This window comes from Zeugodacus cucurbitae, chromosome 6, assembly GCF_028554725.1.
Source record: "Zeugodacus cucurbitae isolate PBARC_wt_2022May chromosome 6, idZeuCucr1.2, whole genome shotgun sequence".
NCBI classification, from domain to species: Eukaryota; Metazoa; Arthropoda; class Insecta; order Diptera; family Tephritidae; genus Zeugodacus; species Zeugodacus cucurbitae.
Genome location: NC_071671.1, coordinates 722,146 through 739,150, shown reverse-complemented (window position 1 = coordinate 739,150; position 17,005 = coordinate 722,146). Strand labels below are relative to the sequence as shown.

The 17,005-nt window shown below is 38.4% G+C and overlaps 1 protein-coding gene across 9 annotated transcripts in view; it reads right to left on the bottom strand.

Annotated features, from left to right (window-relative positions):
- LOC105213401 (EH domain-binding protein 1) overlaps nucleotides 1-17,005 on the bottom strand; it is a 29,878-nt gene that overhangs the window by 4,385 nt on the left and 8,488 nt on the right. For 7 of the 9 annotated variants that reach the window (XM_011186166.3, XM_054233398.1, XM_011186167.3 and 4 more), the window contains exons 3-9: nucleotides 6,781-6,988; nucleotides 3,902-4,083; nucleotides 3,616-3,815; nucleotides 1,532-2,585; nucleotides 1,265-1,467; nucleotides 673-1,127; nucleotides 177-272 (exon numbers count right to left, since the gene is read on the bottom strand). In XM_011186166.3, coding sequence (XP_011184468.2) covers nucleotides 177-272; nucleotides 673-1,127; nucleotides 1,265-1,467; nucleotides 1,532-2,585; nucleotides 3,616-3,815; nucleotides 3,902-4,083; nucleotides 6,781-6,988 — 2,398 coding nt within the window. The remainder of the gene's footprint in view (nucleotides 1-176; nucleotides 273-672; nucleotides 1,128-1,264; nucleotides 1,468-1,531; nucleotides 2,586-3,615; nucleotides 3,816-3,901; nucleotides 4,084-6,780; nucleotides 6,989-17,005) is intronic. The other 2 variants (XM_054233399.1, XM_054233400.1) reach the window with 2 other exon arrangements.

Below are 17,005 nucleotides of genomic sequence, written 5' to 3'. Positions count from 1 at the left end.
AAAGAGCGTAATACATTAGTATTATGGCAAAATATATAGAGGAAATATGTATATTTTTTTATTGAAATATCAACAAAGCGAACAAATGTGAAGCAAATAAGCTGATTCGAGCCGTTTGCATCTAGCTGCGCCGATTTGAACTGCTTTGCTGCCAGCTACGTTCCGGGGTTACTTACGTCATTCTCCTTACGCTCCACGCCATTGGAAACTTTCAGTTTTTCGATCATCGGCTTGGCCTTTTCGCTCATTTCCTTGTGGCGTGAAAATATGCGCTGTGACAGATTTAATGCGTTTTTTGTTTTTTTTTTTCGTTTTGGTGAACAGGCGGGGCGGGTAGATGAATGTTAAACCAAAAACGATAAGCCAAAAACGAAAGCGAAAATATAAGCGAACAAAATTAAGAACGTGCAAAAATAAAACGAAATTAATTAAATCTAAGTAAATAAATATATACAAATAAGTTAACGTATGTACAAATAATATTGACCATGGCTGAGGCTTTCAGGAAGTCAACATAAATCTAAAACCAGCACAAATATAACGAACCAATAAAATCGAACGAAATTAGCTTAACTCTACGTAAATGTATTAAATAATCAAAAACTCCCACAGCCAACTGGCTTATGTGTGAACTCAGCAAAAAGTATAGCAGGTGAATAGCTCATTACTTACATTCGTCACATTCGGATCCAAAGTTGTGGGTGAATGGGGCGCCATCTGTTGTTTATCGGCTTGCACCGGATTCGGTTTGTTATGCGACTCTTCGGTCGTAGCACTCACATTTAAGTCGCCATTAGAACTCTCTTTACCTTCGGCCGGCGGCGTCTGGCTACCCGGGTGCCCGTGCTGTGACGCGTTGATCGAGTTCTTGTCTTTGGTGGGCGAAAGCACCTTGCCCAAGATATTTTTTGAGCCAGAGAGTATTAGGTTCTTTACATCCTTCTTCGCTGTTGGCGATGGCTGCGCGGGCGCCAAGTTGTTTTTCGTATCTACACCAAAGATGTCATCATCTAGTGAGTTCTGGTGCAGCAGTTGCGCTTTCAAGTGGCTTAAATTGAGTAGATTCTGCGATAGGTTGTCCGACTTGTAATTGCCAATCACATAACTCGATTCGTCAGATGTAGTACCTGAACACGGCAAGTTTCGGTGATTGTTCGGAAAGCAATGTCAATTAATTGAGAAGATATAAAGAATAGAAAATATTAAAATGATTGTTTTGTTTGTTTGCTTCTGATCGATCAATTGGAATGTCTATGGCGCTTACCAATTTGCTCAATTTGCAACTGTTTGCCGGTGAAGTGCGCACGCAGCTGATGCAGATACGTCATCACGGCCAATTTATCTGGCACTGCCAGCAGACTCATGTCACGCGGCTCAATTACGCGTGGTATGCCCAGCGACTCGGCGGCGTCGAAGGCGGTACGACAATTGCCGACAACGTCGTGCGCGGAGAGTTTTGACATGTCACTGAAAAGGAAGTCAGGTTAGCGGTTAGCGGATTGTGGCAAATGGTTAGCGCTTGTGCACTCACATGAGATCGGGTTCGAAGTGGTGAATGATCGCACAAAATGCCATGCCATTGCGCCAGCTGGTAGTCAAATTGGTCACCTTCACATTGGGATAGTCCTTCGTAACATCCTTGCACCATTCGAGCAAGTCCTGGCCCGGTGTATTCTCCTTTAAGACAATCTTCTCCACCGGCTTGGCAGAGCCGTTCAACTGCACACTGTTGTTACTGTTAATGGTGCTCAAATGGTTGTTGTTCGTGGTGCTGAAGCTCGATGTCGTGTTATTGCTTATGCTGTTGTTGATGTTATTGCTGTTGTTGATGTTGTTGTCATGCTCATAGCTCTTCTTCAAGTTAAGCGGTGGCAAATCGGCGCGTTTCGATTCGCTGCGCGCGGGCTTTGGAGGTGCCACGCCACCGCTGTCACTGCCTGCAGTGATGGACTTGTCTGTTAAGTTCTCGCTTTCAACAGTCTTACTCGGCGTTGTAGTTGTTGTGGGAACTGTAGTCGACATGGACAGTAGTGAACTGATTGTTGTAGACTTGTTGTTGCTAATTTTGGCTGGTTTCTGTTCAGGTTTGGCATCTGCCACCTTCGCTTCCTCACAAGCAGCATCGGCGGCAACGGTCGGCACCACTTTTTTACTGTCGTCACTTTTCTGCGCAAATGACGACGCATCAGCGCTGCTGTTGCTTTTGGCGGCATGAAAGTTGAGTTCACGACGCGCACCAGTGTCATTCGGCTCGCTCGGCTTGCCTTCAGTCCCCTTGACAAAGGTGGGGACAGAGATGGCGATTGGCGTGGATGTAATAATTTTGCTTTTTAGGTTGGCCGGCAGCACGCTGGCCTCCAAAGACTTGGCAGGAGTCAGCGCGGGAGCTGAATGCTCCTGTTCAGCTGCAACACTTTCCTTTTCCTTCGGTTGTTGTTGATCGGTCTGCTGTTGCGGTTGCACGGCGCTCGGTGTCTTGAGCAGCTCATCACTAGTGTCGAATCCAAATTGTTTCTCTGATTCGAATTCAAAATTCAAACGATTATGTTCAGCCAATGGAGTTGGATCTTCGGACAAGGAAGGAACTACGCATACACATACATACGGACATTTACAAACGGTTAACACATTGGTGGTTATGTATGTTGTTCAGGTGTGTATGAGAGTGTGTTGGTTTAAATATGTGTGTGTTCGTGGGTAACGAGTTTATTATACATACAACAACAAAAAATAAATAAATATAAAACAAATGCACATATTTACATTCATAAATTAATTGATATTTGTTATGTAACGTATGAGTATAGATGAAATGGGCATGATGAGAACCAATGATTTTTGTGAGAAAGTTGATTTGAGAAAAAACGCGCAACAATTGCAAAAACATTTGAGAAACGAGTCAAGAAAGAGAAAGAGAAACGGGTAGGAAAAAATGTACATTCAATTAATTTTGAAAACAGTCAAATTAATTATTATATTTAAACAACAGATTATCCTGAGCGTAATGTTCGATATCCAATACAAATGTTTTCGAAGATGAATACCACCCATCAGTAATAACTGAACATATCTATTCTCGACTAAATAAAATTTGATAATTTGTGGTTCTTAATCGTGTTTCAATTGAGTAATATTTAATTAATTTAATGCAACAAGAGATTTTTAAAACGATAAGAACCATCTAACACAAATAGTTATCTCTAAATAATAAAAAACTAACAAATTTAGTCATATTAGCTAACAATTAATTCGCAACCTGCTCTTACAAAAGCTCTTCCATAGAAGAAAATACGGGGTTTAAGCATTCCCCCCTGTTAATTTGAGAATAGTTGTGTCTGCATGATATTGTTGAAGTAATACTTGAGTTTAATGTGGGTTATACGGAACTATTTTACATATACATATTGATATCTATGACTGGAAGGATCAACAATGCTACTGTACTTCAATAAGTTTTCATCAAAATGTCACAACTTCTAATTTCACTAATGTTCTACAACTACAAAACCTAAATTAGTGTGTATAGTAACCAACTATGTTTCTTAGTCACAGGACAAACAGTAAATGAAAATAAAACAAAAAATTATTTATATTGCGAGTAATTTGGTTACGCACCACTCAATGGCGTTGGCAGATCCATACAACCGTTCAAACTGGTCGTCATCTGCTCCAACTGTTGGGTGAAATCAAACAAATGATCCGAAATATCACCCGAACTCTCCAGATCGGGTATATCCTCTAAGTCGTCCAGTGGAGCAACATCACAATTATTATTGACGGACATCAGAGAGACGACGCTCTGCATATCCTCATCACTGCAATTGGCAAATAACGAGAAATTAGATGAAAATGTATACAATATATATAAATTGTATATATGAGAGTATGTGAATCTACTTACGTCGCCTTGCCCTCGCGCAGGAACACACAACTGATTGTCAATTCCAATTCGGCGGCGGTAATCTTGCGTGAGGTTGGCTTCAGGCTTAGCGTAAAACTTTGCTGTGTCGACTCAATACTCGCGTACTTCCGCATATTTATGCTAGCCGAGGCGAGGACGCGCTTCTTGCCGAGATGTGTTATCTAAACAAAATTGCAAAGAATACTTCTTATAATGAATACTATTTAATTTTAATGGAAATTAGAAAATACAAGCAACTTCAGACGTTACGTTAATTTTCTCAATAGTGGAAATAAGTATTTTGCCTAAAAGTAGCCTACGTCTATTATTATTACATTATTCAAAAATAAATAAAATCGAGAATAGTGTTTTAAGACACCTATTCTTAAACATTCCTTTATTTGTCTAATTACTTTATTAAAATTTTTGACAGTATCTCATAAAAGATTTGCGAAGAATTGATAGTCTAATTCTATATTAACACTCCCTAATGCTATTTTCAACGACGACCAAGGCAGTGTGTGACGTCTGGCAAGACGACGACGAGGAATGCATGAGCGCCGACACACATTACGCCGCTAGAGCGCCTTTTGGCAACGCAATGAAAGTTGTTCTTCGTTTTCTTTTCTTGAATTAATTTTATTGATATGTGAACGTGAAGGTGTACGTGACTTTTCACGCAGCAAAATTTATGAATTCGCTGAGAATATTTGATGAATTCGAAATTTGTGGAATATTTGGAATAACAAAGCGCTCGGAAATATTAAGTTGACTGTGTGGCTCCACGGATGTAAATATGTATATATTTTTACATACATTATTAAAAAATTATATTGACTGCAAAGTACTTCGTATATCATAAAGTATTATGTGCTGACAGCCTGTTTACATTTAATAGTTGTTGGAACAACAAAACCGCAAATTCTTGCCATTCGCATTTCAACATGACTGTCAACTATCGATCGTACAATAAATTTATAACGGTTTAGTTATAGACGGCACACGCTTATTTATACATATTAGTCCACTTTATGGACACTCGTGTACAAATGCGCAATTCATTTGTACTTAGAAAGCACTGCAAGTAACAGTGAATAAAAATCAACCTTGAAATATTAGAAATGCCACACAGAGCAGTGTTGAAAGCCGTTGAAAGCGCCGACATGTTGGTATCCTTAGAACAACAACAAAAAATAAGGTATGTAATAATACAGAAACAAACAAAAATGTAAAGCACTACAATAATCGACTATCGAACGGCAATGACGAGAGTCGCAACTCAGTTCACATATCAAACGAAACAACAACGAAATTGAGCAATCATAATTTGAACAATAGCAACAAGCGTCACATTGTGAGAATTGTGGAAATGGTTCAAAGGTGCACGAAAGGACGCAAAAAAAGCACGAAGAAATAAAAGTAAAAATTTTCAAGGCCAACAGAGACCAACCCAACTGGGTAACGCCTTTGCTGTGTACACTGGCGAAAACATCTATTCAATTAGAGGTGACGGTGCAGGGACTAGGCCAACCGACATGCAATCGAATCGTTGTCGTCCTTGAGTCGAGTCAGCAGAATGGAAAAGAGCAACCGAAACCTTTCAAGAGGGCAACAAAAGCGTTCTAAGTAATGCCGAGGCATTGAAATTGAAAATGTAAATCGCCTAATGCCGGTTGAATTTTCGTCCATATTAAATCTGTTTTTCACTTTGCACGAACATAAACAATTAAATATTCATTAAGTTCCATTCACTTCAATTGAAATTCCAGCGGTCGTTGTCAAAGCAAGTCAAGCGGAGCAAAGAAATTAGCATTGCTTCGATTTGAATAACAAATGTGAGTGTCGCAGGGAGTTCAAATGGCATAAAACAATAAGTACAAAAATTAAAATTCTATATAATTTCACACAAAAACGTATTGGCCAGCACTTGTTGTTGCGCCTTTGAGATTTAATTAAGCCTGAAGACTACTGCTAATACATTGGTCTAAAAGAGACATAGTGCTTTTAAATGATTCTATATTTCGATGCTCAAGAGAGTTGCTCATCCTTAATTCACTTAACTGTTACTCAAGCGCATACAACCTCGAGTTATTCAGGTCGCAAGGAGTGTTGTGTCATAAATTATGCTTTCCATTAAATTGAGTGCAGACAACAAAGAATCACCAGCGAATGAACAATGTGGGTGAGCCATAATGCACTTGTAATAGAAAGGTAATAATGATCCAGAGTAAAATATAAGCAATCCAATGGATTGTGGTATATGCGACTTATGCCACTTGTATAGTCTGCATCTTGCATATAACTAACCTCAGCACGAGATGGAAGAAGGCTAACATATATTTAGGCTCAATAATCAATTGTGCATATTTTTCATTGGCGCTTGAAAGTATGCTAAAACTTTAAATGGAGTCCCAAATCTGGGCATATTTCAGCATGCTATTACACAGAAATGAAAATGAAATGAAATAATCTTAAAATGATGCATAAAGCAACGAATTCGATATAAGAGAGTAGTTACTTTTACATTCTTTATGTGGACGAGTAAAAGAGGCATGTTGCGGTCGTTGGTAAATTTATTTTCTCGCACAAATGTACGCAAAATATTTATTTACGTTTATTGATGTCGATCAGTGGTGCTTAATTGATTTGAATTGGCTTGTTTTGAGCAGGAAATACCAAAATATAAAACGCTATTCGACTTGTTGTCGCCGAGTGTGATGAGTGGCGACAGTCACTCGCTAGGGGTTCGCATGCTGGTCACAGCAGACACAATTAAATCACAATTCATACGCGTTATATAAAAGCATGTGTGAACTCCCAAGTGAACCCATAAATTGTTGTGTCACCTTTCGTTGTTTTAATTAGAAGATAATACTCACATCTTCAATGACAAACGTCCAGTCCTTATCCTCTAGTTCGTGGGTGCGTGGATCTTTGAAAAGTGTCACCGAAATCGCATGATTATCTGGTACTGGCCACGATATGTGACCGACCAGCGGATTCACCATATCCGGCTCCCAGGCTAACGGCGCCGACACGACACGGCGTGAACGACGCGTCCAAACGACGGACAAATTTGAAGGGCGCCTGAAATGAGGGAAAAATATATATTTTAAAATAAAATTTTGATAAATTTATCAAATATTCGAGTATAAAATAATTTTTAATAAAAATCCTAAGGGCAATAAAATTGTATCTTTCATTTTCTTTACATATTCAAATTACTGCATAGAAGTCTTTAGAAAACTGAATTCAAAATCTCTTAAGTCCCTTTCGAAGGTGGATAATGCGTATAAGCGGGGTAAGGCAAGCAGAGAGCGGTGTTAGAGTAATTTGCATTTCCACAAATGTAAACAGCCAACAGCAAAGAAGACATCAAGCAACAAGCGATGATGCAGCATCAGAGAAAGAGCAGCAGCAAGTCAGCGACGCGGCAGTCGCACGTTGCAAGTGGCGCGCCAAACGAAAGTAAAATCTCTGCTGCTACAGTCACCGAAGCAATTAATGGCTGACATCAAGGATGCTGCGCACTCGAGCTGCACAAGTAGTTGCCTTCAGCCGAACTGCTGGCATGAGATTGCCTCTGCTTCAGGAGAGTAGAAGGGCAGGTGATGCTGGCTGTAACGCAGCAGAAAGACGCATGCTGCTTCTGCAACGGCATTGGCGCTCAAACTGGGTCAGCTGGCAGCTTCCGTTCCGCACAGCATACGCACATTTCCACATCACTCGTTGATGCCCCTTTTTCATTTTTCGTTTTTCATTTATTTTTTCTGATTTTCTTATTTCTTTTTATAAACAAAAATGTCATGTTTGGGCTTTTACTAGTGCGCGCGCTCGCTTTTACTGCTTGATGAAGGTGCATTTTAAATGTTGTCATTTTTGTCCTTTTTGTTGTTGCCTTGCTGTTTGCACAACGTCAATTGCAATTTGTGAAAGCGAAAAATACTCGCAGGAAAGTGGAAAATATGACAAATTGAGAGCACAGAAAGGCCTAACAACACACACACACAGACTCCTGAGGGCTTCTGAGTACCCACATGCGCCACTGCTTCCGAATCGAAATTGCGCACAGCCGGTGTATTGTTGTTGTTGCTGGGCCTCATATTTGAACATGTACATATATGCTCAGGCACAGTTACCTTTGCTGTTTCGTTGGCTGTTTGTGTGAATTTTGTGATGCGCACGGTATATGCCCTAACTGTTGAATCAGGAGTGAGCTCTGAATGTTGATGAAAACATTTAGGCAAAGAAGAGCATTGAGTTCAAAGTATGATCACGATGTCGATGATGATGATGTTGAAGTGATGTTGTTGACAGACTTGATTCTTTATTTATGAATACAGATGTTGCAGAGTTGCTACTCTTGAAATCATAATAAAAAGTGGATAAACATTAAAGAATAACTCAAGCACCAACAAATATTTGATTATTGCAATACTTTTTTTCTTGAAGAATAGCCACGAATTTAAATTAATTTAGCGAATAAATAAATTGGGGTCTCTGCCAATAGGTGTTGCAGTGTAGTGCTCGTGCCTTACTGTGCCAGTAAATATTTACAATTTCTAAATTAAATTCAAGGATACAGAGATGCTTGCACACACTGACACACCATACATACACACATACGAGTATGTGAGCTTTGCATGGGTTCTGCGCTTTTAGACAGCGTGTCAGCCAGACTAAAGCGGTCAAGTAGACAGGGTCACCGTGAAATTACAGCAGACAACAGACAGCCAGTCCAATGCGCGTTCTGATGCCTGAAGAAACAAAGTAGAAAACCAAAGAAAAACAAAAGTGTGGAGAAACACAGAGAAGACAGTACGCCCGCGAAAGCCATTCAGTCACTCGAAATTGGCGCTGAGCCAAGGGAAAATTCAAGAAAACAATAAAAAGATGCATATTTTTAGTTGGGATGAGTAACCAGCCAGTTGGCGAAATAAAATAATGGATTTTTGCAGGAATTTGCGCTTAAAAGCGCTGCAAAAAAAAATTTGAAGAAAAGTAACCAACATTTTTTTTAAACTATTATTTACTTCATACACACACATTTGTACTCAAATAATATTATTGAAAGTATCGAAAGGCTTTATACAATACGATTATTAACTGTGGCACCAAAGAGTGATTCATTTCAATCTTGGCCTAACTTATCTACATTTTATTGGAATGACTTCGTCTATCGCAAAGGCTCCATAATCATTTTTATATATATTTGAAAATGTGAAAGCAATCCCCACTGGTGGTGGATTTAATATTTTTAATATTTGTGCAGATTTGCGCCAACAAATACCGGGATTATCAGCAGCGAGAGTACTTTGAACTTATAGCCGCTGCTCGCACTAAAGCAACAACTTGCACATTCTTTTAATTTATTTGAAAGAATGTTTACTCGTCCGGCTCGCTTTATCAGCGCCAACAGGCGTGAAACGGAATGGCAGCCAGCCAGTGGCAATCTCGAGCGAATAACTGCAGCAGCAGCAATGAGTATTGAAACAGAAAACAAAAAAAAAATATAATAACGAAAATACTAAAGTTAAGCACAAAGTACGACGGAATAAGAAAATATTACAGATATAGTCGTATGATGCACTGCACACGGTGCTCAAAGCATTTTTCTTTTTTATATTATTTGTACTTTTACTTTGGACTAGCTTGATTACGCCCGCATAATCACTGCACTGCACCAGTGGCATCTGTTGCAACGCCCTTTGCAGCTTCTGTGGTTGCTACTGCCACACGCCGATAAATAATCGCATATTGCCCCGGAGGCGGCGCCGAAGTTGACCGACATGTCGCACATATGGCGACCAGCTGCATTGCAGTTATTAAAGGCGAATAACATTCCCTTCGTGATAAGAAAATATGAAATGCAACAAGAGAAAAATCAGTTGAGCCCGCAATATGAGGTCTTCTGAGTCAAAAGGAAGCACTGAAGTTGAGATTGAATTTGAGTGTTAAAAAAGGATTTTATCAGACGTGTTTCGTCCAAATTTAAAATAAATTTAAATTAAGGGGTTATATACAGTTAGACGGCCGAAAAAAAGTGAATTTTGCAGAATTTTTTCTGAGAAAACTTTTTAATTTATTGATCCAAAAATTTATACACATATTATGGTATCTTTTAACTGTATTTTAAGACTTAGTACTAGTAAAAATATTTATTTGATATCTCTCAAAAAAGAAGCTTTGCGGTGACCACTATAAAAAACCAAACAGATTTCGTTAAAATAATGTTAAATCTAGTAATTAATCGAAGGAATAAGCAAAATAAAATTTTTTGACAAAATGGCGGTTTCTCAAAAAAAAAAAAACGATTTTTCACCGAAATTTCGGCCTTAAATTGTTTATAAAAAAAAAATATTTATCGGAGAGAAAAAATCTACGATTAATTACTAAAAAATATATTTAAGAAGGTCGTGTTAAAATTTGAGACTAATCGGTCTTGCCGTTTTCGAGTAATGTTGGTCACCGACTTTGCAAACACCATTTTGAGAAAAACGCGTTTAAAGTTTGGACCTTGTACTTCCAAGCACTCTGAAACGCCTTTTCGAATTTTTCATTTGCTTGTAACTTTGAAAATATTCACCGGAACGATATGAAATTTTCTGTGTGTATTCTTAAATATATGTACATTAAGAAAATGAAATAAAAAAAATCGATTTTTTGAAAATTCTAACTGTATATAACCCCTTAAACCACTTTTAATTACTTTCCACTCCGATAAGCAACACATATAGAACTCCGTTAAATCATATAAATTGTGAGTATATTCTTGTCTTTTCACAATTAAATTGTTTGTTACAGGTGCCAATGAATTTATTGAACAAATTGTTTATATTCGTATTTGTTCAATAAAATTATGAATTTATTTACGAAAGTGTGTGCAGTCAATTAGTCAAATTGTGGCATATATAACGCAATTCTCGTTCACCAGACCTCTCAATAAACATTCGCACACGTTTATTATTATTATTTATTTACGCATCTCAAAATTTTGTTGACACAGCAAAACAGCAGATTTCAATTAAAGTAGCTCAAAAAGTAGTGAATGATACATAGTTGCAAACATCGGCAAGTTCGACGACCCGCGTTTGTTGACACTCTCAAGCGACGAGGATTTTTAACGAACTTTAACGTAATTCAATATTTTTGGAATTCAAATGACCCAAAAAATTGATTTTTTTCACGCTTCCCTTCCAAAGGGTAAATACATAAATATATGAATTTCAAATGAGTGGCGAATGTACAGACTTTCGAAGCCACCAAGCACATTTTGTAGAAATTGCATTTCGTTTGTTTAACTTAATAATCGTTCAATTTTATCAGCTTATCAATGTTTACGCAGCGCCTTGAAATGCGCCACCTTATCTAGCCATGTTTACATACTGATATGTATACATCGATATATATAGTATATACATATCTATATCTAAGAGAGTGAGAGAGTTATCTGGGCGCTTCTAATACTTTTGTATACAACAATCGATTCGCTTGTGTTGACTTTGTATTATTCCAACAACAACAACACACCACACATGTGCCAATACGACGCTTGTGAATATTCATTTTATTCTAAATATTTCTTTTCTATTCATTCGCAGACTTGTTTCTCCAATTTTGTGCGAAAAAAAATCATAAAATTCCATCAATGTTTGTTTTGGCACGATACCCCCCACACAAACACACACACACAAGTGAACGCAAACGTTGATTGCATCATCGCCGCTCAAACTCATGTCATCGACAACTTCAGCGGCCAATGCGAGCTCGCGTTAACCAGCGCAACATCAAAACATCACAACAGCTCTACCAGCGAGCGCCCACCCCCCACCACAACGCCCCCCAGCGCCAGTGACGCGGCGTCATCATGACAACGTCATATGATCTCCACGCTCGTGTCGTTGCACACTGGCTTTTTGCAATGGATTTATGGGCTTTATTATTTTACATTGTTGACATTGTTGTGGTTGTTGTTGTTTGCTGCTATGCATATACAAGCTAGTAGCAAACACTTTGACTGCGAAGCGCGCGTACATAACAATAAAGCAAAAATAAATTATTTAATAACAAGCTGATGAACAGCGTTGCAAGTGGTGAATGGTGAATGGTGGCCGATGATGTATTGACGTGTCTGACGTTTATCGATTCGACTGCTTCAATGGGTGACGAGATGAACGGTGTTTGCTCCCTGGTGCATGTTATGCATCTACACACACACATGCACGTAGATGATCATTCCTATAGGCAAATGCAAGGCAAATTTTTTTAAGCTGAAGTAAGGATGCTTTAGATATATGCATATGCAGAGTTGACAACGCACTTGAGCACGCTACTCATTCCAGGAAGCTCATTTCCTGCTTCAACGGAGTTATGTGCCTCGAATGCCTCTTTCTGTTATCACGTTTACATATAGACAATGGCTATGCTTAACTGTACTATAATGCATAAGAGTATCTAAACATGTATACATGTGTGTAGATATTACCTGTCCTCATTACAAATACGCATTGTCAACGCAGCATGAGCCGTTTTTATGGTACACGAGCATATACTTGAGTGAGTCGTATTCCCGTTCTACATGTCACAGTTTACCATATCAATGTTTGATATGCTGTCATACCTGTACAGCATATCCAGGAAGTCTTATTAGAAATAGAACAATATTGAATTGCAGTAAATATGGAAAAGTTCGTGATATCCATATTTAATCTGTTGATATATTTTGATTATATTCAAAAGTAGTAAGTCAGTCAACTTCATCTGTATCTGCAGAGATCAGTTTATGAGAGATCACTTTATGCATCCACAAAGAGCTACTATGAACAATATTTAAGTTTCTTCTGTTTCTGTCTCTACTATCTTCTGCTACTAATTTTAAAATATTGTAACAACGGTAATCGTATGCATAGACATTGCACTCGTGTCACTTCTCGTTCACACTCTTCTCATCAACGCCACTGTCAGATGCTCTGACCAGCTCTGACCTACAACGCACGTAGCTTTTCCAGTTCCGTCACATAATTCAAATCATCATTAAGTCATTCAGTCAGGGAAATGTCGTAAGTGTATTCAGCATGGTTGGCATGACATCGTAAACACATTAGACCTTTATTACATTAGGCGTGCGGTTGGAGTGTGTGAACACCAGCTGCTTAATGCAGTCACATTTATTAAGTTTTATTTGAATGCAACTGATGACATTGTCACACCGTAAAACATAAAAAATTAATGTCATAAAAAATATAAAAAAAATAATCAATAAAATATTTATATACACGAAGGCCTGCTTTTTAATGCAACACTGAGCTCTTGTATGAAATAAAAAACAAAAGCCATAAAATATTGACGAAATAAAAAACAAAAATCAATAAATCAAACTATACATATAAATATCAATATATTTACTTAGTAGTACAAATGTAGTTAAATTTAGATTTTGATGGAGAACTATCTTCCATAGACCCGTCAAGAAAAATATACTTCTAGATAACTAGTCGTGCTAATGCTAATTATATCTTCAAAAGAGTTTAATGCAGCATCTTTTAAATGAAATCATCATTTATTTCACGATGACATGAAAATGCTGCTAAACAAAGAAAGATTTCTTCATCTCAATAATTAAAACAAAGAAAGCTTTATGAGTACGGATTTTATGTTTAATATGTTTATGATTCAATTTGTTTTGAAAAGCAAAGAAATAATTTGTAGATAAACGCATTCTTATTTTATGACTAACTCACTTACGTACTTTGTTTTTATCCACAATGCAATGTACTTGCGGACTACCGGTGCACTTATGTTGCACTGTACACATATGTATGTACTTATGCGTATGAGTATTTATACGCAGATATGACTATCACTTCACACCAGGCGCACGCCGGGGATTTCAAGAGTCCATACATTAAGGCATAGCATGGCACAGCACTTGGCATTAGCCGAAATATCAGAAACGACGAAACAAAGGGGAAACAAACAAACAAATATTCACAGCGGCGATAAAGCAATCATGTATTGTTGTTGTACAACGAAACCAGCAAGTGTTGGCTGTGATTATGCAGCCAAGTAAACTACGGCCAAGACATTTAGGAAAGCCACAAGTAAATAAGTAAACTTTTATGCATGAAAGTTTTACGATAAAAAGTGAGTATAATTTCAAATTTCAGATGGAATGAGTCAAAGCAGAAACTGCCACAAAAAAAAAAAAACGAAAAGAAAAGGAGATTATTTCGCTGCCAATCAACTACTCAGGCTATTGCTGTATTACAAGAAATATTTCTCTGTGCCTCTTACAATTTTCACTTTCATGTAAAACCTCAAGTTGCGCCTGGAATCTATTATTTGGGGCTAAGGCGCAGATGTGCTTTGATTTGATTGCCCTTTTCAAGGACATTATGGAGAATAATCTTTACGAAATGTCGTAGAAAAGCAACAAAAATAATAAGCTGTAAAACGCCGCACGAAATTCGGGTCACTTCACACAAACATGAGCAGATAAACGAAAAAATACGGCCAAGTCTCGAGGGATAAGTAAGGCAAAATAAATATAAAAAAGCGAAGAAAGCAATTTTTATTAGACTTACAGTGGGGCTAAAATAGCAAAAAATCAACGAAAAGATGCTGCCAGACAACCAGTAACTCTGTGATGGGAATATTCCATAGGCTTTCCGAAACATAAGCACTCTAACTCGTGTTCTAACATAAATCCGATATAAAACACTCCATATTTTGCTTAGAAACGTCTGCAGCCGAAATGTTCGTAAATTTCGTCCCACAGTGCTCGGGAAATGAATTCAAAGTTTATTGCGATTTTAAATTGCTTTCGAAACTCTAAACCGCCGACAAAGGATCAGTAAGAATTTCTTATGACTATCGCCACCAACCCATCAAATCGATTGAAGCGATGAGGCTATGGCTTGCGTTCTTCAAAGGAGCTGCATTTGAGTATTTCGCCGCTTCGCCCGACGCCGCCACATTGGCAATCCTGATGTTAGTGCTAATGTTATTGACATTTGGAGAAGCGAAATGTAAATGGCCGCATATGAACAACGCACACACATACACTTCGCCATAGGCCAGCAACAACCCTTCGGTCGAAACAAAGCCCAAACGACATCAAAATGAGTCAGCGTTCGCATGCGGTGCTGCCTCCCCCCAAAATATCACCCATTTCCTCTTCCGCTGTCATCAACAGCACGCACATAGTGAAACGGCCGAAGAGGATGCAAGACTGTGGCTTGAGGCAGGTGGTTGTTGTTATTGTGCCTGTTATTGGCAAAGAATTACAAGACTGGGCGGGTTGTCGGCTGGTTTCACCGGCGTTCCGGCAATCGCTAACGGCGTTTATCCAAACTGCTCCCTAAGGCGTCGTGTGCGGCTTCGACTTCGGCTTCTTACAAAGTGCTAAGCAGATCCAGTGAGTTCGATACGTATACATATGTACATATCTGTACATGCTGTTTGTCAGCCGGAAACAGCCGGCTCCAGCTGGGTCTGTGATTGCCTGGTGCGATCGTGTGTTTGTGTTTCGTGTCTCCTTCCTTTCACCCCACAAATGAAGTTGTTGGCTTGATACACAAAATGAAGGAACAAAAATGTAATTTCGTTAATGCCAATTTAATGACAGTAGCGTTATGCCAGCCAAATGCTTAATAGCAAAGCTTAATGAATAAAATGAAATAAAATTAGAACTGTTAATAGCAGTTTAGCGCTGCAGCGTAAATTAGCCGCTGACGGCTTGCTCTTTGAACATTCAGTAGTTGCTGTATCGACTCTTCTAGGGGTGTTCTCGGCTAGTCAAAGCTTAAAACTAGTTCTCTACACATTTTCAAGAGCATAACTATTGTAGTTGTATTTGTATTTTACGCTTTTAGGAAAACAATAATAAAATATGCAAACGATGTAGATATATATACATATATCTAGATATGTATGTATTCATGTGCATAAATATGTTGTTTTGTAAAGCATTGTATAGCTTATGAAATAATTACCGATTTGGACGGGAAGTGAGTCACTTTTAATCACTGTACCATGGCAACGATGCATGAAGCAAGACGCAATCACCAAGCAAGGGTTCCAACTGAATAAACAAGCGATTCTCGCTTCAACAAAAAGGAAATAAAATGGTGGCGAGTACGAGTATATCGATAAGTGGTAGCAGTATACGGCCTGCATGACCTCTCCATTTAATATTTTGCTAGTGACGGGAAGACGAGATTTTTCGAATTTCAATCTTTTAATTTGTCGTGTTTCATTTTACGGTTTCCAGCCGGAAGCAGATTGGCTTTTTCCCAAATTGGGCTCGACTCTGCTGAAGAAACAGTACTTGGGTACACATAAGTCCGTTTCATTTAGGTTGTTTAGATCCATCTCTTAACCACAATTCTGCCTGATTTCTGTAGATTAATAAATCAATATCATTATGAGACCACCCAGAAGGAGCTACTAAACTGCGGCTTAAAATCGATTTTTCTAGAACTAAAGCTTTGACCAAAGCAGCTTGTTAGTTCTATGCGCCAACGAAGTGTTGACTATCGTTTAAAGTTGGATAAATTAAATTTTATTTCATCGATACTAAATTCTATTGATTATCTTGCCGCCTACTCCGCGTGATCCATTGGTCTTTCGCGGCGCCTACAAAGCTAACGCGGCAAACACTTTACGCTTACAGCTCACGCTACACACGCACAGCGGCGACACACCCACCGACCGAAAGTGAAGGCAAACATCATCGCCACACACAAACAGATACTATTCATATATATATACATATATAATTAGCCAGCTGCCTGCGAACCCGGCAAGGCCTGCGGCAACGACCCTACAACCAGAATGAAATAAATGCCTCGAATGTAAGGTGGAGTGCAATGGCGTGTGTGTGGTTAATAAAAAAGCCTTTAATGAACGTACATGCATACATACATACATGTGTGTGTGTGTTTGTTAACAAATGAGAACCAGGCGAATATTATTTGTTAATATTCATTGAGTCGATGGTGTTTTTATTGTTATTGCGAGCATTTGTAATTGTTGATTTGACAAGCGTGGGGAACACACAACACAGCAACAACAACAAATGACAACCATACGGTATAATGCATG